The sequence below is a fragment of the Falco peregrinus genome, chromosome 3 (genome assembly GCF_023634155.1).
Source record: "Falco peregrinus isolate bFalPer1 chromosome 3, bFalPer1.pri, whole genome shotgun sequence".
Classification (NCBI taxonomy): Eukaryota; Metazoa; Chordata; class Aves; order Falconiformes; family Falconidae; genus Falco; species Falco peregrinus.
This window is the reverse complement of record NC_073723.1, coordinates 118,871,083-118,896,496: the sequence shown is the minus strand read 5'-3', so window position 1 is coordinate 118,896,496 and position 25,414 is coordinate 118,871,083. Positions and strand designations below refer to the sequence as shown.

The following is a 25,414-nucleotide window of genomic DNA, read 5'->3' as shown; positions in this document are numbered from 1 at the left end:
TGTCCAGCCAGGTGATGAAACAGGTCATCCAAGGTCTACACCTGAGCTCACAGACGAGCTCTGAAGCTATCAACTGACAGGGAAATCCTCAGGCACATCTGCGGCTCAGTTTTCCCTTGGTGGCTGGCACGGGCATGTCAGTCAGGGAAAAAATCCTGTATTGGCTCAGTAGGTGAGTCAGGCTAGGGCTTGTCCCTTTGGCTGGGGGGATTCGGCTTGGGGCAGCAGGAGGGATGGCAGGAGGGACTGAATGTACACTCATGGTTACCGGCTGTGGACCGGCAGGCTGTCGCCACAGACCGTGGCAGGAGCTGCAGGAAGGCCGGCGCAGCAGCTCAGGGCTCCCCTCTGCATGCAGCTGGCACTGCTGGCTACTTCTGACACAGGAAGATGGGCAGCGAATCAATCACTCCATCGCTCCTGGAACGATTTCACTGTCTCTTCACAGTTCAGTTCCCTTTAACTAAATAGATCAAGAGGCTGCAGGGGCACCGTGCATTTCCAAAAGAACTTGCGCCCAAGGAGCAGTTACCATACAAGGTGGGTTTAGAGTATTTTTCCGTCTTCTTGGACCTTGAGTGTGAGGCAAAAGTGGGACATGCAGTTATCACCACTCCATTTTCTCAGCTGTGACCCTGCCCTGGAACTGTGCATTTTCATAGCCAAAACGCTTGTGTTTTGGTGAGGAATGGTGCCAGACACTCACTGACAGCATTTTTGCCCCAAACCAAAACCCCAGCACACCCGCCTGACAGGAAATCCAGGTCTACCCGACCGCCCCATCGCCCCCAGAGCCATGAGCACCCCTGTCATGGAGCACGCCAGCGTGCCGGCCCAGGGCAGAGCGCTGTGGGAGCACCCCGGCCGCTCAGCCCCGAGCTCCGTTCCTCACGGACTGCGGCCCCCGGGGGGAGAGGGCTCCATCAGAAGCCCGCAAGGCGCAGACAGGCCAGCCCGTATCCGTGCCCCTCCCAAATGCCGCCCCCCCGGATCGTTAGGGACGCCCCTGTAACTAGGGGCTACAAAATGGGGAAGCGAGGGTACAGCGGCGGCCCGTTCCCCGCCCGGCTGCGGCCATCGCCTCAGGACCCCGCCATCGCCTCGGGCCGCCGCCGGGCCACGCCACGTGACCCCTCCCCGCGGCGCGCGGCTCTCGCGAGCGGTGGCGTCATCAGGGCGCGCCGGCGCTTGCGCGGGTTCAGGGGTGGCGGCGCTTCGCTGTGTCACGGCGCGGCCTGAGGGAACGGCGGAGCGCGGCCCGCCATGGAGTACCTCATCGGCATCCAGGGCCCCGACTACGTCCTGGTGGCCGCCGACACGGTGGCGGCCTCTAGCATCGTCCAGATGAAGCACGGTGAGAGGCGAGGCCCGCGCGGCGCGTGTGGCTTCGGCGGGGGGGGGGCCGTTAGGCTGTGCCGGCCGTGCGCCCTCCCCTCCCCTGGGCAGGCCCGGCGGGGGGCCCTGGGCTTCGGCCAGAGCTCCCCGTACGCGTTATGGTGCTCAGGGTCTCCGGTTGTGACCGCGGTTGAGGAAAGCCTGTTAAAAGAGCAGTCTTGGTGGCGGTAAACGCTGCGGAATGTCTCAGTTGAGGTTTTATTCGTTGTAGGGGCTCCTGGGCGGGCTCTGCCCCTCAAGAGTGAGGGACCCTCAGAGTCTCAAGGGGCCGGTTGCTCAGAGCAAGGTTTCCGAGCCTGAGCCAGTATAACTGCACTGTGTGGGGTTGTCATGTTAACTTACCGGCTCATGTAAGCCTTGGCTGGGTAACTCAAGCCCTGCTCTGTACCGGAATGTGGATGTGTTAGAAAACTGCACAGGGTTAACGATTGGTGAGCTTAAATGGTTTTGTCTAAGTCACTGGGAAAATGTAGTCAATGGGAAAAAGGAAATACTGGAAGGAAAAGCATCAGTGAAATTTGTAGCACAAGGCATAAGGGCCAAACTGCAATGTTTTTGCTTTCTTTATGTAGTAATACACCTGGGGGATTATCAGGTGTATTACAACTGGGGGGTACCTCTGAAGTTCTCGAAAAAGACTTTTTCAGTCTACTGTTGCAATAACCTGGACTGAAGCTTGTTTACAAGGAGTGGTGATCTTTTCCCATGGATTAGAAGCTCTTTAAAGAAAAGTCTTAGATTGCAGTGTTAATAAACATCCCATAAAATCATGACTGTTATAGCAGTGCTTTTACCTGAAATACTTCAGGTATGTGAAAGTTTAAGTAGCGTGAAAAAGATGGTTGTGAAAGGCAGTGGCACACGCAAAATACAAGTATGATCGCTGTAAACAATGTTTTGTAAGTTAATGTTGGTTCCAAGTAGATTTAATCATAAACTTTAAGGAAATAATGCTTACAACATAGGATTTATTTGTCTTTGGAGGGGGAGAGGAACTCACAGATTTCAGATACTTGTTTAGAATATTGGCATTTACTAATATTTGCTTTGATTTGTAAATAGATTGCAAAGGCTGATCAATGTCAGCGGCCTTCCGTGAACTCTAAAGACATGCAGCTCCTGGGTACTTCAGTAACTCTTGAAATCCTATTAGAGGATTGTGACACTTTATACCTGTCTTGCAGCAGAGATTATTCAGCAGCATTGAGTAAACCAAAAGTGAAATTCAGAGGTGGAGGTTTAGTGTTGTTTTGTAGAGCAGTACAGAGAAGTGGTCTGGCTTTCACACCAACAGATACTTGAAATTTTCTGTCTCACAGATACCCGAGTGCCAGTCCGCTCTAATTAGATGAGACTGAGGTGTTAGAGTGGCACAAAATTGTCCTCAATGTTGTCAGAACGACAGTTTGGATTCCCTCAAATACACACAGATGAGGTTTTTTTTAAGCTGCAGTTATGAGTAAAACTGTATCTTGCTGTTCCTTAATTTCCATGTATATCAGTTGGATGTTTATAATTTGAAATCAGTACTTAAATTATTATTATTTTTTTTAACAAAAAGTAATGACAAGCAAAAACTTGTTTCTGAAAGCTTCACTCACCTAAATTGTCAAATGATCCCCTCTTCCTGATATCCAGCACTGTCTCAAAAATTATCAAAGAACTTTGTTCTGGATTTCCTAAGATTTGCTTCTGATGCAGTTAATTTAGGTAAAGCAGAATGGTCACTGAGCAAAACTTATTCGTGAACCCAGGAGGCACCACGTATAATGTTAAACTTTGCACGTAGTATTCTGTGTGAAGTTTTAGTCTTTGTCTCTATGTAAGAAAGACCATGTATTTCTGAAGTGCCTCCCTTCCTGAAGGAAGCACTTTGTGCATTTCAGCTTTGTTTGTCTTGGTGATGTGTTTAATGAGTCTTTTGTACTGTGCCACCAACTGAGAAGCTGAATTTTGGAGTTTGCTTAGGAAGAGTTTTGGTAGTGCTCCAGGTCATAATGGAGTTATCCAAGTGTCTTCCTTGCTTCTGAAAGAAGTTATGATGTTATGACACTGGCAGAATAATTTATTTTCTCTTGACTGTGGCTCTTAATGTTATTTTTCTTTGCCTAGACCATGACAAAATGTTTAAGATGAGTGAAAAGATCTTACTCCTGTGTGTTGGGGAGGCTGGAGACACTGTACAGTTTGCAGAATACATCCAGAAAAATGTTCAGCTCTACAAAATGAGAAATGGTGAGTGAAGTAGAACAGTTACTTGCTCAGGGTTTGGAAGCAGAGTTAATGATAGGTATAGTTTACAGCTGAATGTTGGTGCAAAGTGTTGTTTTCAAAACTTCTCTAGCTTTAAGGATTTCTGCATTTTTTTTTTTGTCAAGTAAAGGTGATAATGAAGGTGGCAGGATGAAGAAATAGAGACTGGATTATATAGTATAAGCCAAAAGTTTTATCCAAAGCCCAGCTAAACAGTTTGCAATATAAGTGACACAATAATAGATTTGTATTTCTCTTAATATGTCCATTGCATGACAGTTGTTACCAATTTTCCTGATAACTGGACTGAAATTCAAGCTACGTGCCAGTAGTGTTTTAGGTTTTTTAAGCTATTTAATTTAATGGTCTATGAGCTACCTGGATTTTGAGGGCCCTTTCCATGCTTGTAGTTTTGAGAATAAACTGCAATTAGACAAATGGTGTAACACTTTGTCACTAAAGAATAACTTGTTATTTCAAAATAGAATGGAAAGTCAGAAGGTGAAACATGAATATGGATTTGTACTGTTCTCAAATACACACATTTCTTCTCCAGGTTATGAATTGTCTCCTACTGCAGCTGCAAACTTTACACGACGAAACCTAGCTGACTATCTTCGGAGTCGAGTGAGTAGTAGCTGAAGGATTTTGGCAAAGGCTTACAGGGGAAGATTTCCATTTTGAAGTAATGGAGTCTGATGAAAAAGGTTCCATTTTCAGTGATGAATTAACTTTGATGAAAGGACGTTTTATTAAAATATAACTTGATTTGCTTATTTAAAAACTTATCACATCACTTATCAATAACTGATACAACTATAGTCTTAAAATTCCAGCCTTGGGCTCAATAAACATTTTGTCACAAATACTGCAAACGGCAAAGTGAATTAAGCCTCTTTAACATCGAGATAAGGTTGTCAGTTTTCATGCAAATGCACTGAATCCGTTTAATCTTCTTGGAAAATGATTTCATAGAGCAGAGCTGTTTGATGTACTTAGCAAAACAAGTCCCTTTTGTAAACAGCAACATGAGGCTTTCAGTGAATATCAAATCCAAGTTGGAGCTGTATTTTTGAGTTACTAAACTGCAGTTACTGATTTATTTATTTTTTCCTCACAGTAATTTTTTCAAGGTACAAAAAGACGTCATGAAGGGGCAAATGGATTTTTAAAGACCCAAGGTTAGGAAGCATTTCATTAGCATTCTTCTCGATGTGCTATATGAAAGAAAAGGAGAAATAGGATGTTGAGAATTAAGTTGAACATCTCTGTCAGGGATAGGGCATGGGATAAATTGTGCTGCTATTTTAACAGTATACTGCATAGGCTTGTAATGACGTGGATGACAGCTGCAGGTAGCAAGTTTTCGAGTTACTGAGGTTAGAGCAAGTCAGAACTCAGTGCAGAGTCCTGCCTCAGTCTTGTATGTGAAACGCTGCTCTCCTGGTTTAAATGGCTCCAGCCAACCATGTGGATTAAGCATGGTTGGTAGATGATGGTTGGCAGCGATGCTGCTTGCTTTAGCTTTTGTTTGGATGTGATTTGGAAGGTCTGTGTATGTTTTGTGGAACTCTGTGCAGTTTTTGAGGTCGATGTGAAGGAGTAATGCTGCTTGGTGCCAGGCCCAGATGGCTGTCGGCTGCCTGGTGCTGGTGGCTTGTCTCAAGGGCATCTTGATGACCTGCACAGATGGGGTAGGCGAGGCTGACACTGGATGTCCTGCCCGCTTAAGTGGAGGCAGACATATCTTGCATACGATGTAACATACCTCTAACAGGAGTAATTTAAGAGGCTTTTTGGTAAGCTTGGCCAGCAGGATGTGGCTTAGATGTGGCATTGTTGTTGTCTTCCTCTGTGCCATGCCCCTTGAGGCCTGATCCTCCCTGTGAGCCCACGCCTGTCTTCCAGCTCACCTGCTCCAGATGGGTAGCACAGTGGGGAGGACACTGGCAAAGGCAGATGTGTTTATTTACCGGAGACAAAATGTTCTGTTGCAGATGGCAATGCCCTGGAGCAAGTGGCGCACTCTGACACTACTGTCACACTACAGTGATCTCTATACTGTAGGGAGAACTCCCTTTTTTTTTTTTTTTTCCTTCTTCTTTAAACATAGCACTTAATGATTTGTTTGTGGGATTTGGAGTTTGATGATACAAGCCTTGCCATCAGAATTTTCCCCCATGAATTTTGTTACATTTTCATCATGCTTTGTGGGATACCAGAAGGATTAGCACTAGCTCTCTGTGTCTATTTAAATTGCATATAGGATTCCTGGAGGCTACTAATTTAATTATGTGGATGATAAAAATAAAAAATGAAAAGGTAAAACATGTGACTGCCACCTCTTAGTAGCAGGAAAATAATTTAGAAGTAATAAGTTTAGTAGGGGAAAAGATAGTTTGTTGCTCTGTTGCCACTTACTGTGTGAAGCCACTTCTGTTGCAGAAGGGTAGCAGGTATGTGAAGGGAAGTGGCTAACACTTCTTTTTAGGCATTATACTGTTGGCATGGCCCAGCCCAAAGTAGAGCTTGATCTGCATTGTTATTCACCATCTGGGTTCCTCACTATGTTATCTAGTTTGATTTAATTCATGAACCTTGTAGCTAAAGTCATCCAAGTTCCCAATAACCTTGGGGATGAGTGTCGCATAAGGCAGTGCTTCAGAAGTTCTTCTGGTGGAAAGTGTCGAGTGTGGTGACGCTGGCCTTGTAACTTAAGGCCATTATGTTACTGTGCTCTTTTCTTTTACTGCATAGTCAATATGCGGTTCTTCATTACATCGCTTATTTTAAAACCTGGAGTTTATGCTCTAGAGTAGGATCTGAAAAGAATCTTTGTTGATTTCATTTTATATGTTGCAATTGAGGCAAACCTAGAAACTACTTTGGAGCCAACTGGCTTTTGTGCAGGTGAGTGGTGCTGTAGTTCCTCTTCCACTGTTAGTTACTGCAGCATCTCCCTTGATTCACCTGCTGAATCAAGTGCCAGGTTTAGTACGTTTAACATGTACTGAGGTTGTGTGGTGGTGGTAAGGAAAATATCCCCCTGCCCCTCCAAACATGATGGAGTTCATCTTCTTGTTGTGATGCTATGTTTAATTATAGGTGACAGGGTCTGGCCTGAGTCCAAAGAAAGACTAGCAGTTCCTCTGTCCTTGTCCACGCTTGGCAGGATGCTTCCTCACGCCCACCTTTTCCCCCCTTGCTGTGACTTTGGCTTCCGCCAGATGTCACGCCGCTGCCTGTCACCGCCCAGCCTCCCACTGCCAGTCTTGTTGTTGCAGTGTATTTATCACAACTGTTCTCTTCAGCTGTAGATTCTGAAGAATTTCACACATACCTTAATTGCTGTAGGTATTTTAAATCAAACAGCAGAAAGTGCAAAGGTACTTGGGATGAGAAATATTGCCTCTAATAGGAAGGTAAGGGGTTTTTTTTGGGGAAAAAAATTCTATCCTGGAGTGTCAGTCATCCCCTCATTTGGTCACCCTTTAATCACATCAGTCTTCTAAGGAGTTTAGAACCGTTGGCATGGATTTAGTTACGAAAGCCAAGGCTGCCTTTGAAATGGACAAAAGGCTTGAGATGTACAAGGAATACCAGTCCCAGCGTAGAGATAGTCCCACTAAGACAGCACTAGGGTGCTGACTGCAAATTTCGTTTGTAATTGTGGAAGTAATAAATAGATTATGTATATTTTCTAATGTTTAAATCCTGCCTTTCTCAAATAATAGCAAGGCATAGGGGGCACTTTATTTACATTTGAGTTTTAAGAAGTTGTCCCATAGACCATTAACGGGAGAATTTAAAACTGAAAAACAGATTTGTTTAAGTCTGTATAATACCATTTATTTATGGTTGAGTATCTCGCATATGCCAATGTTGGTAATTCAAAGTCACACAATAATTTGAGTGATCTTGTGTCATGGCTCTTAAATATCAACTTGTGTGATGTTTCAGAATAAATAAATGATGAAATACAGACTAATTAAAAGAATACAGCTGCATGGTAACTTGTTTCCAAATATTCTTGAATGCTTTGAAGATTAAATCGCACAATTTACAGTAATATGTTTGATATATAACTGTAGCCTGCTTTATTCTTTCTTAATATCTGGTGAAAGTAAAAATATGGTATTCTGTGATTCTATTTTTTTTTTTTTAGTGCAGATTCACTGTACTTATACTAAAATAAACTTTTTCCTATGGTACAGTTAATGTTTTGGCTTTAGGGTGAAATTGTGTTTGCTTGTTTTAATCTATTGTTAGTTGCATCATTTTTTTTCCTATTTTGTTGCTTTGTTGATTTAGGCTTTCCAGCATTTTAAGAAATACCCTGTTAGTATGATTAATTTAATAAGAAACATTCTTTAGATATGAAAATACTGGAAGTATATAAAAGCTGTTTTAAAAAATATATACAATTCCAACACTTTCTTTTGAGCCTACATTTAAAAATAATACAGTGCATGCATGTTTCATGATCTTATAAAGTACACATCTTGGGAGAAGATGTATAGGGACATCTGCTTTATTCGTTATGGTGGAACCACTAAACTTAAAACATGAAGGAAACTGCTAAGGAGTTGCTAAATTGGCAAGTACAGCACAATAAAAAGTCATGGTTCTGTTAATGCGGTTACATAGTCTTTTTGGATAAGATGTAGATATTTCTCAATCGTATTTGATAGGCTTTTGCTGAAGTCATAAACAAGAATCAGAGAAGACAGCAGCTAAAGCAAAGTAAAATTTGAGAACGTAAGAAAACTGTTTCCAACCAAACAGAAAAGATACTGCTATTGTGATGTTGCAGTATCTTAGTCAGTTTTGAATAGAAATAAGCCAGTTCCTTGGATCTTCATTCACTTGGTTGAGTTAGCCTAATATTAAAGATTAAACTTGGTACATGCAGTAAAAAATCTAACTGCCAATTAACAAGACGGCATAACACTCTATATAACTGTTTGCACTGTATGTAAGCTTTCATATGTGCTAAACTGGTCTACGGTTAATAGTAGTAGGACTGAGAAAAGAGCATGCTAAATTAACAAAGACGTTCTTATAAACTGCAAAATGTTCACGTTGTGCTTACATGTTGACAGTAAAAATCCACAAGTTTTATGTTGACATGAAAGAATCTGGTGTGAAAACATAATTAAAATTTTCTTAAGTTTGAATGTGCCTTGAAAGCTTTTTAAAAAAAAAAACAAAAACACAAACCCACAAGTTTTCAGGAGAATCAGAGTTTTATGTTTTTATTTGCTTATGCATTCCGTATTACTAAAAGATCAAATCGGTTTTAGATTGAGACCTGTAATCTCCTGCAGACAGTATTGATGAAGTTACTAGTAGCATTTATGGTAACGAATTGTGAAATCGACTGTGTTGCTGTTCTGTAGGTGGCATGGGGAATTAAGATGCAAAGGTTTGGGTGTGGCTGCCTTAAGGAAAACATCCTTTCTGTTTGCAGACCCCTTACCATGTCAACCTTCTCCTGGCTGGCTATGATGACCACGAGGGTCCTGCCCTTTATTACATGGATTACCTTGCAGCTCTGGCTAAAGCTCCTTTTGCAGCACATGGATATGGTGCATTCCTTACCCTCAGCATCCTTGACCGCTATTACAAGCCAAGTAAGTGGAATCTATGAAGAAGAAAATTCTGTTGCCGATTAATAAATTAAAGGCTTAAACTGAGAGACTGACGTTTGCCGAATCAGATGGTCCAGCACAATTGCTGTGGTGCTACAGATTTGAACTTGACTTTTTGTTGGAATAAATGTAGCTTTAAAGATTGCCTTCTGGTTTTGCTGAAATAGTAATATGAAACTAGTCAACTCCTTAAAGTGTTTTCCTGTTTAAAGCGTAACAGACTGTAAGTGAAGGAAGTTTCAATTTATTCTAAAACTCGACTAGACTTTCCTGGACCATTAGCTGCTAGTGGTCTGTTTTTAATAAATAACATTTTGATAACTTTATCTTCTACTTGCTTCTCTGTTGGCTATGACATGTACATTTTCCCAGAGTATCAATCTTTAGAGGGCAGTCCCACATCCTATTGCTCCATATCTTGGATTTGTGTGTGATACATTAAAAAACATACTAGTGAAAAGATATTCCGAGCAAGACCGTCTTCAGTACTCTGAAGTGGTGGCAATGAAGATTTGTTGGTTTGTTTTACAGTTTTATGCACGTGGCAGCTGTTGATCGTAATTGTTTTACACGTCTCTACCTGTCTAAAGTTTTTAATTTTAGAATTGTAATCCAGTTCTTACACTGCCAAGGAATAAACATGGCCCCACAGCCACATTACAGATGAGGAAACATGCAAAGCTTGGAATATTGTTAATCTGACATCTTTGGCTTTAGCTACAAAACTACTTTACTCCTGTGTGCAAAGCTGAGTTTAATCTCATAGGAGAGATGTTTGCTTTGTAATCCTTTCATCTGTCTCCTGCAAGAAATGTAGCTATAAACTGACAATTTTATTCTAATGGGACTTCTACTTGAACAGTGGATACATGTCTGGAACAAACTCTAGAAGTTGCACAGTTTTGTGTAATGCACAGAGCTTAGCTGTTTTCTAGTCATGTCCCTTGCAAATTACACTGCTCCTTTTTCACCATTCCTTGTGAAAAGAGGAAAAATAGTGAGCTACAATACATTGTCATGGCTTGTCATCCCTATGGAGTGCTGGATTTTATCCTAATGTGTGAGAATAGCAGGGGCATCGCACACGTGCCTTTCCTATTATTAAAACTAATACCCAGCAGGGAACATAGCACTAAAACCAATCTCCGCCTACTGTCACTGACTTGCAGCCGGCTGTGGACAGATGGAGCTGATTTAAAACTGTAATAAACTCAAGGAGAGAGACGGCTGGACTTCTCCGAAGCCCGGTCCCTGGCCATGGGAGGCAAAATTCCGTCATGCTTCCTATTCAGTGTAACAAATCGATTCTCAATGGCTTGTTGCAGTGTGAGTGCTTCGGTGCAGGGCATCCTCAGTACATCTGGAAAGTGTTTTCTGTGAGCTGGGAAGGAGAGTTTTTGGTGCTCAGCTGAAAAGTTGTTTAAATTTAATAAAGTTTCTGTTGAGAGAGATGGCCTCTAATTAAATCAATCTGTGGATGTTTTCCCTTTCAGGTATCACACGTGAGGAAGCTGTGGAGCTCCTAAAAAAATGTCTAGAGGAGGTGAGTTGCCAGACTTAGGCCCTTGTGATCTTGAGAAAGGAATGTTTGTTTGCATTCATTTGCTGATACTTTCCTGTTCCTCTTGTCACATCTTTTTGCTGTTCTTTGCCAGAAGGGGTTATAAATGCACATTGACCAGATGTGGAATAGCTACTGAGGGAAGGGATTTGTGGGCACTTGCATTGTCTTAGCATGGTTCACATCCTTCAGAAAGTAAACTTGAAGCTTAATTGCTTTTCTTTACTTCTGCTTCTTCCATGCTTTGCAAAGACAGTCTTTGACATTTTCCTTTTAAAGTTTCTTCTGAACTGAACACGATGCAAGAATCCTTCCGTTACTTGTATTATACTTAACTAGTACAGACTTCTAAGTGTACTTCTGTTCCAGCTTGTGAAGTGATATGTAACTGAGGTAAAGATTTAACCTTAAAGTTCATGATCAATTTTAGCATAAACATAACCTTTCAGACTCTGAGGCTCTTACTGTAGGAAGATATTCTTTATCCTTGTCTTAAGAGGTTGAATTGAATGTAACTGGGAAGAAACACCTGGGGAAATGTCAGGAAGAAGTACTGTAAAGAGGTTCTGTTTGAATTATCTTTTTGGTACCTGCACTTTGTGCCCTAAATTGTAGCCTGCTCTAGCCTTCCTGCTTAAATGTTTTCCTTGTGAACAGGCTTGTGTATTTTGCATTTGTAGCCTAGGCTTGTCTAATATGGATAGTCTTACAACGGAGAACAAACTTGCGTTAACTGATTCCTGCACAGTGGAAAAATACAGGAACTCTAGTTCCTAGTATTTCAGGTCACTAGAACCAGGATGGAAATTTTGATGTGCAACAGCATATCCCTTAAATTATGCTCTCCTCTTTTATTTAAGCCTTGAATGAATCTCATCTCTTTTTGTCTTTCTGTCTTTTGTTGAACAGCTTCAGAAACGCTTCATCCTAAATCTGGCTTCTTTCAATGCCCGGTTCATTGACAAAGATGGCATCCATGAAGTGGACAATATACCCCTTCCAAAAGCAATGTCCTAACCCCCGAGATCTTTCCTCAGCAGTTTTCTTTTTTGTTCACTTTTGGTTTTTTCTAATAATTTGAAGTACACAAGTCATGTACTGCACTGGGAGATTGAATAAAGATTGACATTTATATAGCCAGTTTTATCTTTTCATTCCACTGATCCTTCCTGAGAGTATTTAAGTAAACTGTTCCACAGCGAAGGTGAAACTTGATTTACTGGTAATGTGTGCATGTTCAGGTTATTTATCTTTCTTTCCTGTTCTGAGATTTTACACCCCCACCCCAAGTTTTCCAATGTGTGGGAAAACTGATAACTTTTATTTTCTGGATGACGCTGTGTGCTGTCATCCACTCTCATAATTAAAGTTCATCAAATGTCAGGCAAGTATTTCATGCTAAACATACAGTGTCTACTTTATTTTTCCAAAGATGTTACCACTGTTTGCTGTATAAAACAATCAGGTTTTCAAAGACTTAATTTGCTTTTGTTTGTTTCAATCTAATCCAAGTGAAAGGTGAAAGAAAAGATTTTTCAAGTAGAATGGATTTTAAGATGCTAGTGTCACTTTTAAGTCACCTGGCCATGATTCTGTTACTAGGAAAGAATATTCGCCTGCTGGCACAGTAGGCTCATAACTACATTAAGTATTTAAAATATAAACTGATGTATCAATTGCATGATTTATCTTAATTGATGTGTCTGTACATTTAGAAGTGCATGAAAGCAGTTGGATGAGAAATAAAACCACAACACTTTTCATAAGTCTTTGAATTACTTTCAGCTAGCTGGAGCTTTGTTTCCATGAGAATAATCACGGATCTGTCTAGGCTCTAGATCATGCTTCCATATAAAAACTCCATTCACAGAACAGCTTCAGAAAATTATCATGTGGCTGATACTTGCAGTCTGCCCATAAATGAGTCTTCTGAGAATAATTTTCATGGAGACTGCTTCCCTACTTGAATTTGCATTGAATGAGTTAACCATTTAAAATGCTCTGTTTGGGTGCTTGTTTTATGTTTGAATAAGCTTGGGAAAAGAATCTTGGAAACAGAAGGATGGATACATACAAGACTGTGTGCAGACTGTTACTTGTGTGGCATGGCATAAGACCTAAGGTCTCAGTTGGGAGAGGTAAGTGACAGACCTAACTCTTTATTTCTCAAAGCATTTTTGTTCTTGCCTCAGGAGTGGGTTTGAGAATGTTAGTCTCTTTCCCACAAAAGCTGTCAGTCATAAAGACCTCAAGTATTCCCATCATATTGAACGGGTGAGAACTGGATTAGAGACTGAGACTTGCTTAATGTCACAGAAGAAATTTGCTGTGTCAGTGCTTTAACTCATCTTGCCTCTTAAGGCTACCCTTGAATCTAATCCGTAACTGAAGTCCCATCAGGCTTTGTAGTTTAATTCTTTACAGAATGAGTTTAATTATCAGGTGGTGTTGTTGTAGCCGTGGCTGCAATAGCTTTTATTTAAGGTCGATGGCATATAATTCTCTGAAACATTTTGCTAGTATGTACTGTCTTTTAAAAACATTTTCAAACTTTTTTACACTAGGAAAAGAAGTCCACAGCATGCTTATTTTCTCCTGGCAGGTCACATTTAACCCAAGTAGAGTCTGAGTGTTCCAGTTCTGCAATTGAAATCTCACCCCTTCGTGTTGCATTAATGTATTTTTTTAGCTTAATATGCAGTATCTCTAATTTATTTTACCACTGACGTTGAATGTTTTTGCAGGTTTCTTGTCTCTCTTTTCAAAGTCATCATTGCAGAGTGGCTGAGATGATGTGATATTTTTGTCACTGCATATCAAAGTAGCAATGCCTCCTTATTGGAGGTATTTGTTATTTCAGACACCAAAACTGGGGTGTGGTGCTATTAGATTGTGAGTCTGGCAGAGAATCTGCTTGGAGTTTTTATTGGCACCTATTTGCATGCAGGTGATTAATAAACATAAAACAATTATTCCCTTGCAAACACCCTTGTTGGATTCAGGTTGGAGTGGAACATATGTTTTGCCTGAGGGCAGGGCCCAGGATCTGAATCCCCCACTGAGTGCAAGATACAAGGGGTTGCATCAGAAGCCAACAGAGCAGCAACCTCTAGGAATGAATAAATACAGACCTTCATTTCAAACCAGTAGAACAAAAGAATTGGCCCACAATGAGATTGGACTGTAGCTTCTAATGAGGTAGATTCTTTTGAGGTCTTTCCAAGAATTTACACTTTATAAGGGAAGGTGTGATAGTTTTGCTGTGTAACTTTGGATCGTTTTAAAGGTATACAGTGCTGATCTTTACATTCAGAAACATTTGACTTTCATTTTTTGACAGTAATACATGGAATCTGTTTGAAAAACCAATGTTTTAAGTTTTCCATTTGCATTACTTGAGGAGAAAACTTACCTGCTTCAAGTTTAGCCCTAAAGCTTTTGGAAACCATGTTTTGCCTAGAATCCAGGAATCCCTTTTCGAAAGAATTCGCCTTTCCATTTGAAAAGCATCTTAATTTATCACAACAGGCCTCTCATAAGAAATCTGAAAGAATTGAGCACTGCAAGAAAGCACTGCTTTCTACTAATAAGGGTTTTTTTCTTCATATTATAAAAAATTAATGTTGTAAACCAAGGTAACGTATTCCTAGGGCATTGTAGCCACAATAAGCTGTTCTGCTTTGCTTTGGCTGGTAATTCTGACCATATGTTTTACTACCAAAGCCTCAGGGCCTAAAGAGTTAACAAGGCACATTTCTTGTTTTAGGTTTCCTGTTTAAAGATGGTCTCTTCCTGAGCACTGTGAATGTAACAGATCAGTGCACCAGCTCATCTCTTCAAGACCTTGGAGTTTGCTCTGAGATCGGTTTACAAGAGAACAGAGCCACTGTGCCTTAGGCCACGTTACATTGGGAGTGCTTTGCTGAAAGGAGTATGTGAGTGTAGGTGCAGTGCTTATAGTTCTGGGTTGTTTTTTTTTCTTCTTGGTGTTAATTATACCTTTTCATGGAAGAAAATCTGCACTTTTGTTGTAGACTTTCATTCATACTAGAAACACTGGCACAGAGGAGGTCATCGGTACTCAGCTGGCTGGCGTAATTGTACTTGGCACAGGCTTGTAATGTCATCAGGCCAGTTCTGCAGTCCTGACAGTGACCAGATGACTCTAAGGAGTCTCGAGTGATGAAGCTTCTCCCCACATGGGATGGCAAGCAATGGCCAAGCACAGACATGCAATTAAAAATTGAAATGTAGAGGTGAAAGCTACCTCCCCTCTGGCTGTATTCAGCCTTTATGTGGAGCTGCTGGTGGGGGAGAGAGCCCCAAGCTGATTCACCTACATGTTTCCCCAAGATTTCTCCACTCCAAGAAATCCATGACCCCATTCAGTTAAACCAAGAGACACTTCAGCCACAGGTAGGTGATAAGCCTTGGGCAGGGACTACTTTTTCTGTGTAAACCTGAGTGTCCTTAGAAGGTACGTTTGTAGAAATTCATGAGCCAATGTAGAGACTGCACAGCAATCGAACAATCCAAGACAGAGAAATAAAGCATGTTTGGAGCAGTCCTACAGAGTATTCTCAGCAGTCTTTGAGTCTGACTGCTGTTGAAGATGAGGTGATGAAACAGTCGCTGTCAGAAACTACAAAAAAATGGAGCTGTTGCTTTTCAGAGTGAAGATGTAGGAGCAGAGGGTAGAGAGCAGGCTAAGCTTTCCCAAGAATGTGTTTTCATTTGCTCTTACAGAATCATAAAATCATTTAGGTTGGAAAAGATCTTTGAGATCGAGTCCAACTGTTAACCAAGCAGTGCTAAGCCCACCACCAAACCCTGTCCCCAGGTGCCACATCTGCAAGGCTTTTAAGTGCCTCCAGGGATGGTGACTCCACCACTTCCCTGGGCAGCCTGTTCCAGCTCTTGACAACCCTTTTGGTGAAGAAATTTTCCCTAATACCCAATCTAACCCTCCCCTGGCGCAACCTGAGACCATTCCTTGTCCTGTTGTTTTTTTACCTGGGAAAAGGCACCAACCCCGACTCGTTACAACCTCCTTTCACGTAGTTGTAGGGTGCAATAAGGTCTCCCCTGAGCCTCCTTTTCTGCAAGCTAAACTACCCCGCTTCCCTCAGCCGCTCCTCACAGGACTTGTTCTCTAGAACCTTTGTTGGACGTGCTCCTTGTCTAGTTTTGACAGTAGGTTCCTACAAGAAATATTAGTTGATGCCAGGGCTGACATCATGGGTTATGTTCGTAGTGCTTAGGATTTGGATGATTCCATTTTCCAATCTGAAGCCAGGAGGGAATATTCTTTTTGTATAAAATAGCTTGACATCTACGGAGGGAAAAACATCTAACTTTGCTACTGTGAAGCACTGTATGTATTGTCTGTAAGGAAAAATAAATTTATCCTACCTGTAAAAATTTTATCCTTCAAGCCATTTTTAATTCTTTTTTCTTTAAAGGTTTAACCTCATACAGAGTTTCCATGTGTTGTTATCAGTCTGCCATCAACAGTAATTAAGTGCAGGAAATTTTCATGTGGGCACTGATCAAACTAAACAGACATAAGCTGTTTTAACAGAGTAAAAAAAAAAAAGGCAAAATGAGAATGGTGGAATTAAAATATGAAACTTCTCTATTTTCCATGCTCTCAACTATGTTGGTTTGAATCTCTGCGTACTCCTGACTTGCTAAGGACTGTGTTAAAAACTAAGTTAGTTGTCTTGAAAATGTAAAGTGACAGTTTAAGTGTTTTGTTTCTGTGCTAATGTGCAATTAGGTAGTTATCCAATAAGCTTATTCATGTAGTCTAACTCGAGACAGCTGTGGAAGGAATAGAGAAAACCCTTTAGTGTTGAGGAACAGTGAGAGAGGAAAGGATGTTTAAAAAGATCTGTTTCAGAACTGCCAGTATGTTCTTTTTCCCCATGTAATGTAGTAAAGCATTAAAGGTTAGCAAGAATTGTGAAAAATTAAATTCTGCTGATCAAATTTATAGAGGTGAAACTAAAATATGGATAGATCTGAATACCAGCAAATGTAGTATAGGTTTGGATCTACAAATTAACTCTAAGGCAACCATACACGGTGGGGCCAACCTAATAATCTCAAGTGTCTGAAATGGCTGACTTGGCTTAGTGTATTTTAATTTGGGTAAAATACCTTTTGCTTAGTAGAGGCTTCCTTGATGTCATCAAATAGTTCTTGTGTTTATGCACAAACATGAAAATAGTGCAGCTCCTTTAGTTAATGTACAGAAGACAAAGCACGCTCCATCGTGTTTTGTGTCAGTATTTTTAGGATTATTGACAGTATCCTACTATAGTACCACCAAAATGCCCATGGGCTTAAGTGATGCTTGATCTTCTCTTGCTAAATGTTGCACTTGAAATGCAACAGATGCCATTACCCTGCTGCCAGAGCTCTTTGGTTTGGGGGGGAAACCTGTGCGACTCACCAGCCTCTTCCTTCAGCAGAGGGCAGTGATCCTGCACACACACTGCCGCCTCCTTGCAAACTTGTTTGGCCTCTTCATCTCTGCAGATCATCTGATGGTCACAGAAACTCCTCGTTGCGGAGAGCGGATTAACACCTAGCACAGCAGTGGCAGATAGGATGTACAAAGTTGAGGTGTTTTCCTCCTTGGAAGATGCACTTTTTATTTTTTACAAGTGTTGGACAGTTGTCCCATGAAAATTATCCATGTTTTCACAAGTAAAGGCTAAGATAGCTAGTGACTCGCCAAAATGACCAAAAAAGAGGAGCTGGAATCTGTCCTTTACTAGTTAGTCCAAACACTAACAAACAGGGATATAAAGTTAAGGTGCATCTTTAATTTTTTTAGGATAATGCCGTTCTCTCTTGCAAAAGTGCTCTTGGTGCTTACTACTATGCTCTTGAAGTGAGGATGCTCACAATATTTTATCAGCAACAGCATGCTGGGGAGGAAAAGCTGCGGCACCGTGTGATACTATTTTCAAAGAACTTTCTGTGATTCCACAGCAAAATTTGCTTAAGAAAAAAAGTCAGTAAAAGTCTGAAATGGCTGTTTGGGAATGTGGAATATTATAAAACATTCATTTGCTCTTACCCAACAAACATACAGTGTGTTGAGGCCATGGCTGAAAGATACCATTATGGTCCTGGGTTTAGCAGAAAATGCACTTGTCCGTATAATTAAAATGTCCACAGTTGGAGTATATGAGAATCGGAAACTTTAAAGTACATAACCAGCCTCTGACATCTGGGAACAGGGAAGACATTTCCTAAGCTGTCAGATCATTTTGTGGGTTTTTGAGTTTTGGTGGTTGTTTTTTTTCCCTTGAACAGCAGTTTCTTGAATCTTTGGAACTTCTATTACTGGGCAAGACCAAGTACAGGATATAAAAAGATCTCCAGGGTTTACTTGTTTCTTATTTTTTTTCATTTGAAGTAATAAGGTTCAAATCTGTTTCTCCTCTCCTTTTTTATGATCATCCTTAATATCATGTAGCTCAGAGTGGGCACCTTCAAGAAGAAAACTATTAAAATTAGGTTGTAATTTCATTTGTTTTACGGTATTCTTGCAAAGCACGTGAGAAACCTGTCCAAATCGTCACACTTGGGGCTTTGGTCTGGTACATCTGATATTGCTAGGTTTGTGTTATTAGTATTTACCTTAGTGTTTATTGCCCATGCTTTGATGAAACGTCAGGAAGGCTGGTTGTGTGAACACTGCCAGAGGTCAGCTTGCCTTCATCTCAGATGTTTACATAAGCTGGTTAAAGATTTGAGGTTAACCTCTGCTGATGTTTTTAGGAGCTGTAAAGCCATACGTTTTTGGTTTTGGTTTCTATGTTGGCTCCAGAATTTGTGGAGAGCTAAACCAAAAGGTTCTTTATGTTCAAAAGCTGTGAAAAAGTTTATTAACACATGGCATTAATAGGAAAAAAAAAATTACCCCGAACTGAACTGAACAGAGCTATTTTTCCTTGCAGCACTCGGCTGAATTACTCCTTAGCTCAGCAGATTGAAAGGCACTGACGACTTTTTTTAAGAATATTTTAAAACAGGAATGTTCCTGTATGCTTTTTTTTTTTAACCTTTTCATCAAAGTCTTTGGACTTTACTGGGTAAGACCCATAGTGTGGATTTTCTAAACTGCCTGTCTTCCTTCCAAATGTTATGAAAGATGCTCCATCGGGTGGAGAGGTTTCCAACCTGTTTTGCCTTGCTCACTTTCCTGGGGACAGCTGGACACTTCTCAGCGTGCCTGAAACTTGCCTCTTTGCCTGGTGCCTGCATGGCCATGCCGTGCTGAGGTGGGGATCAGCTTCCCTATCCCGTGTGGATACGCTCGCTCCCATTTTTGGCTCCAGAGAACCGTGCCAAACCTCGTCTTCTTTGCAAAGAGATCCTGAATGGGGCAGAGTTAGAGTTATCTGTGCTAAAAGACTAGTCTGATTTAGCAGGGTAATTAGTGTGTTCTTCTGGAGGCTCCCTGTGATGACCAAATTAGCAGGAAACTCTAAAAGCTATAATATGCTCCTGACATATGACAAGGCTGGGGGAGAGGAAATGAAATGAAAATGGGTCAGGAGTGGGAGGCCTGGGCTGAAGCAATTCCCTGTGGTGCCAGGGTCCATTTAAGAGTCAAAACAGCAGCACATTACAAAGAGGGTGTAAGAAAGGTTGTTTTCGTTGTCCGAACTGAGCAAACTGGCCTTTCCACTCCTCTCCTCAGCAGTGCCTGTAGCGCCTGTAGCACCTGCAGCACAGACGTTAGATGTATTGCCTTCCTAGTTTGAATGCTTTTCTGCCTTTGTTTTTGCAAGGAACCAAGAAGCAGCAAAACAGAACATGGATTGTTAAAGGAGATGTCATTTTATCACTGGAAATAATAAACTTACAAACTATATTTTTGGCTGAAGCAGACTGTTGAAATTAATTTTGGGGTTTTTTTTGTAGTTCCAGCGCTAGACTTGATTTATCTGGGTGTGGATCCCAGCTTTTTCCTAAACTCCCTATGTCTTCCCCTGCAAATCACTTTAACTCTCTGTTTTCTTGAAGATGCATGTCACTCTTTCCTTCGTAATCTTCTCTATGAAAATAGAAATTCTGGGGTAAGATCTCTTTGCACAGGGCCTAATGCAACAAGGATTTGGTGTCTGATGGCACAACGAGGCGCTACTGGAGTGTAAATGTAACCCTCCTGAAACATAGGTACGTGGAGTGGATTGAATGAAATGGTTTCATAGCAAATGCTCCTTTTTGAAAAAAAAAAATAGTTGTGGCATGCTGAGAAGTAAACCTGTGGGAAAAGAAACATCCCTGGGTGATACAATCAGTGCGGGAAACACAGATAAGTCCTCTGGTTAGAATTCCACGTAGCTGTTGGAGTGAAGTCTCCAAGGCGTGATGAAGCTCTCCTGAACTCCAGAATAAAAGCATGCAGTACTTCAGCCACTGGAGGATAAATAAATCCAAGATGCTATGGCAGAATTAGCTGGAAATTAGCTGAAACTTATCTGTTCTGTGAGATAATAAATAGAATCACGTAGAACACGTAAAATTTTGGGTGTGGACAGAGGAAGATGGTGGTCTGATTGTCATTTTTTGTTGAGTGCAGGTCATTTAGTCGCACCAAGAAAATGCTGCCTCTTGGGGATTCTTTAGCCGGTTTAAGGCTCCTTACAGTGGAAAAACTTGAGGGGAACCCAAGGCACTTCTGTGCAGACAGACGCAGCATCAGGTGAGAGACTGTAGCATCCAGATGCATCTTGACAGGCTGCAGAACTTCTCGACTTGGAGCAATAGCTTGATCTTTCTCTGAGCTCATTTCCCACCCAAAAAATAAGGTGAATTGTCTCCATTTAATAAATCTTTGGCTCTAAACTTTGCTACTAAAATGAAGCTATCCTTATGGGAAACACTTCTCAATTTCAGGGTATAATTTTAGCCTTTTCTCTGCCGAAAAGTATCAAATAAGAAACAGCTGAAGCTGTCGGGATAAAAACATACAAAGGAGCCACCCAGATTAACACTGGCATAAATTTTGCTGCCTGCCTGCCTCAGAGAAGTTTCTGGGATGCTTCAGCACTGCGATTACGGGGCCAAAGGTTTGGTGAATTACAATGTCTGGAATTATTATTGCCGTTTTATTATTATAATAAATAGGAATTTTTATTTCCTATTGAAAATGCAGCCGGTGCTCAGGTGGCCATGGTGGGATTTTTTTGCAATGTAAAGGAGGACGGGCAGGAAGACCAAAATGATGCCTTTTGGCTTGACGTGTTCAGATTCCGTGTAATGGCTGGGGTTAGACTGTTCCTGCCAAAGTCTGTTAGGCTAATTAAGGCTATAGTTGCATGCTGCACATGATGCTGTGCTGTCTGGGCTGCTAGATCAATAACCTCTGAAGTAAGCATTTTGTCAACCTTGCAAATAACATTTGTTTTACTGCCCGAGTTGAAAATGTTATCGGTTTTGGTGTTTTGATTCAGCTGCACTAACAGGAAAAACTTCCTTTGCTCGCTCATGGTGTGGCTCCTCGGGTTCTCTATGTAAAGTTTGGAATTCAATGGACTCTCATATATGAAAGAATGTATTAACTACAGGTCAGCAAAGTCTGTTTATTGCGTTGTTTTAGTATGGAGAGCTATTATTAACCTGTTGCTTTTAAGGTAGCCTGCTTAAAGGTAATTATTTAGTCTATCCAAAGCCGTGCAGATGCCAACGCAGCCTCTGCTTGTTTACGTTAATGATACAGTATAGAGTCACAGTTCAATGTTAACCTCAGTTTACCCTTGGGATAGCTGACTGTTAGGGAATGAAGAGATTTTGGTAGTGTTCTTTTTCTTTTTCACTTGTCAAGGTTTGTCATGTGGTTTCCCTGGACTTGTCATTCATTCAAAATTAATTCAAAAAAGATATTATTTTTTTTTTCAATTCCCCTTTAGGATTGAAATTCCAGAGTGTTCTATAACAAGCACAGAAACCATGAGCCTGAATCTATTTTTACTCTTTGACACAATCCTACGTATTTTCCCACGATAATGTTTGTAATCAGTGTGGGAATTTATACCAGCATTGAGCCCTGAATTGTGTAAAATGCCGTTTGGGTTTTTGTTTTGTTTTGTTTTTTCTCTTAGGATGGAAAGGCAAAGAACGTATCAGGGGATGGCTTTGTTTGACAGTGAGCTGGGAGGGGAACTCCAGTATGAACTTATTACAAACCAGAACTGGCTTGGCACAACCTCTGAAAGCTGTGCTGCTCTCGGGTATCTGGGCCTGCAGAAATGAAGCTTTGGGAATTCGGGGAAGTGTAAGTCTCAATGCTTTTAGAAAGTTGATCCTACACGGCATGTCCATCGTCAGTCTCGAGCATCTGTGCCAGAATCAACAAGTGAATCCAAATCATGACATTTCCTCCCAATTCAAAGGGAATCGGTGGCATCCTGGCTTTTCAGGCACCAGACTGTTCCTCATAAAACATTCCAAAGACTTGCAGTTACCCAAAAAGGAAGACGAGGAGGTAGGTACCTTTCCACCTGATGGACATGGCATGTGATTACTGTAGGCATATCCTGATTCTTTGTCTGCATTGCTCATCGCTGATATGTCTAACAATTCCTTGATATTTAAAAAGTGCCCTAACCAAGTCAGGTTTTCATCATATGATTACACCATGAAATTATATTTCATGCCTGTATATTATAGCGTGTGCACATACACTTTCGTCATGTGTGATGACGATCCCATGCACCAGAGGATGTCTACAAATTGAGTTATTTCAGGATAGTTATCCTAAATAACTCCATGTAGGGAAACATGTATTGTAGCACAAAAGCACCTTACTCTCCTTTATCATAATCCATTTTAAACATGGATTATGCTGATGCAGAACAGGGTACTCCTGTTTTGGAATAATTTTAAATAGGAATAGTTTTTGTGCTTTCTGCTCACACCCTGCATTATCCAAAATAGCTTTGAAGTGTAAAGAAGCCTCTAATGTGTCTCTAGTATTTCCATTCTGCTCCCTGGCTCCTCCTTATTCCCTGGCTCTTCCTTTGGGAAGGTCCAGAGCAAACCCAGACCTGCAGAGCCCGTCATTTAGGTCTTTGCTTTCACAAACTTCATACCAAGGGACGCTTCCAATCCAATTCCCAATTTGAATACATCCGTCAGCTTTTGAAGGGAGTGTTTGGATGGAGGCTTCTGACTGAGCCATCCCCACAAATTATATTAGTACATAAAATGTTTCTTTTCATGCTTTTCTGAAAGGGAGAAGGGTTTGTATTTCTAAACCTCTGTGGTCCCTTTTGGGATCGTTTGGGGTTTTTTCTACTGTCATCAGCCTATTCTGCAACCTCCAGAGAAAAGGGATGGGTACAGCTCTGGGAAAGGTCCGATATAACGAGTGCTGTAATGACTCAAACCCGTGTCCATCTGCCTAGTCTCTAGCTGTGATGAGTGGTGGATGTGTAGGGAAGACAGCAAACGCTCTCTAAAATCATCCCTCTTTCATTGTGTCAAAAGCCATTTATGCGTCTGCTTCCTTGAAAAGCCGCAGCTTCTTCCTTGTCTTCTGTTCATTTAATTAAACCTGCTTCCTGACTATTTCATTTGGCGTCCTGCCTGTAGTTTTACTGTCATCTTTCCCTGTTTGTGTTGTTTTCCACACTTCTGTCACATGCTGCTTGTGTCCCGTGCAGGTGGTGCAGCTCTAATCCCTTGGGTTTGCCTCGCACCAAAGTCAGTTCCCACCTGAGATCTCCCTGCCTGCTTTTCTCCAGGGTTTTACCAGCTGGGCTGCCCAGATCTGCGAGTGGCGTTCAAGGTAGAGCGATGGAAGCGCACGGATATCACGCAGCAGAATCTGCTTTCTGGTTTGTTAATCCTTTTTGAACAGTTCCCATCATTTTGTTTATTTCTAAGCTCCCGTGAGTACAAGGTGGCTGTTTTTAGAGGCTTAGCCGTAATAATGCCACAAACATAGCAGCTAATTTGGAGAGCTTAATTGCATATAGATTAGTAGGGTTATTTTATCTGCTAATTTATCACTCGTCGTCTTGATACCATGAGCTCCTTCTGCAGCTCTTCACAGACAGGTTTAGATTTGACTACCCTGAGCAGTTCTGAAACATCTGCAAACACATCATTTCACTATTCATCTCGAGCATCACCACCGGCGCCGGCTGGCTCGGCTGCGATGGCTTGTGAGACCAGAGCATTAACGCCAGCTCCAGTCACACTTGGAGCTCTCTATTTGTGACTGCACAGATCAGTCAAACGTCAGCCATGAAACTGGAGGGTGTAATTTCTTAAATCTATATAGGGTTGTCAAGCAGTGAACAGGCTGCCCAGGGAAGTGGTTGAGTCACTGTCCCTGGAGGTATTTAAAAGACGTGTAGATGTGGCGCTCAGGGACAGGGTTTAGTGGTGGGCTTGGCAGTGACAGGTTAACATCAGACTCGATCTTAAATGTGTTTTCAGCCTCAATAATTCTATGATTCTGTGATGATACAACCACAGGGGCAAAAGCATCCTTGTTCACAAAGACGATGGAGGTGCTTTCTTCAAATAAAAAGAGGTTTATTAAGATAATGAGAATGACATTGTGGTGTGGGTGTTGTACATCTATTGCAGCATTAAGAGAAACAACAGCAAGTACAAAATCCTGCAGAACTTCTATAGTCATTATCATCACAGCCTATCTTGTCCATGCTACAGTTTTGTGTATCCAAAACTTCATTCCCATTTCTAATGGCAGAAAATCCAGAACTTTCATCTTTCAAAAAAAACCCCAAGAACAACAACAAAAAAAAAAAAGGCAAAACAAAAAAACCCAACTCAATTTGATATAAATAACTTGCACTGGACATTTTAAAACTTTCAGATTTTAATTACACATAAATAAATATATACAGATTTGGAACAGTTCAGTTTGGCCTGGTTCAAGTTCTGCTCCTTGTGCTTTATTAATTATAATTAATTTTAGAAACTTGTGTGCTGTTATCTGTAGGTTGTGAAGTTTTAATTAGTCCTGGGTTGAACTTCTCCTGCTTTCTCCCCAGCTGTGACCGCAGCAGTCGGGAAGGCTCTCCTCGTCTGGTTCCTGCCCTGGGAACCATCGGGTGTGCGGTTTGTTCCTCCCCGCGTGGCACGGCTCAGGGCTCCTCAGCCTGGGGGAAAATCCGCCTCGAGTCTCACTTTGAAAACTGTAAACGAAGTCTGAAACCGCTTTAAATCCCAAGCAGTTCTGCTGGCAATTTTTTTTCTTGGCCTGGCTTTAGGACTGGGCTGTAGTTGGGGAAATGGGAAGGTTTCCTGTGTGTTTGCCTGTCAAAACCAGCTGATAAATCCAGGTACAGCCACTGATCCAACTCCCTGCCCTCTGCTGCTCATGCTTCTGGTTCTTGCATTGATGAGGCTTTTGCTCTTTCTTCTTGGTTTTTCAGTTGCAACAAATTCCCGGAGCATGTCAGGATTTCACTATGGGTTTTTAAAAAACGAATCAAAATAAAATTGCACATGACTTGGCTTCCTGCATCCACAATCAAAAAAAAAAAAAAAA

At 41.4% G+C, this 25,414-nt stretch overlaps 1 protein-coding gene across 1 annotated transcript; it reads left to right on the top strand.

The window, feature by feature from the left end:
- Positions 1 to 1,177: 1,177 nt before the first annotated feature.
- PSMB2 (proteasome 20S subunit beta 2) lies at positions 1,178 to 12,000 on the top strand. The gene is made up of 6 exons (XM_055799992.1): positions 1,178 to 1,354; positions 3,508 to 3,630; positions 4,205 to 4,275; positions 9,119 to 9,281; positions 10,793 to 10,842; positions 11,770 to 12,000. Exons 1-6 carry the CDS (start codon positions 1,264 to 1,266, stop codon positions 11,875 to 11,877), a joined length of 606 nt encoding a protein of 201 aa, XP_055655967.1. The 5' UTR covers positions 1,178 to 1,263; the 3' UTR covers positions 11,878 to 12,000.
- The last annotated feature ends 13,414 nt before the right edge of the window (positions 12,001 to 25,414 follow it).

Bases quoted from the DNA above. Each gene is read 5' to 3' on its own strand.
- PSMB2 (XM_055799992.1), top strand. From the start codon at position 1,264: ATGGAGTACCTCATCGGCATCCAGGGCCCCGACTACGTCCTGGTGGCC. The intron at 4,276-9,118 runs GTGAGTAGTAGC...TTCTGTTTGCAG, and splicing joins CTGACTATCTTCGGAGTCGA to ACCCCTTACCATGTCAACCT. The intron at 10,843-11,769 runs GTGAGTTGCCAG...TTTGTTGAACAG, and splicing joins TAAAAAAATGTCTAGAGGAG to CTTCAGAAACGCTTCATCCT.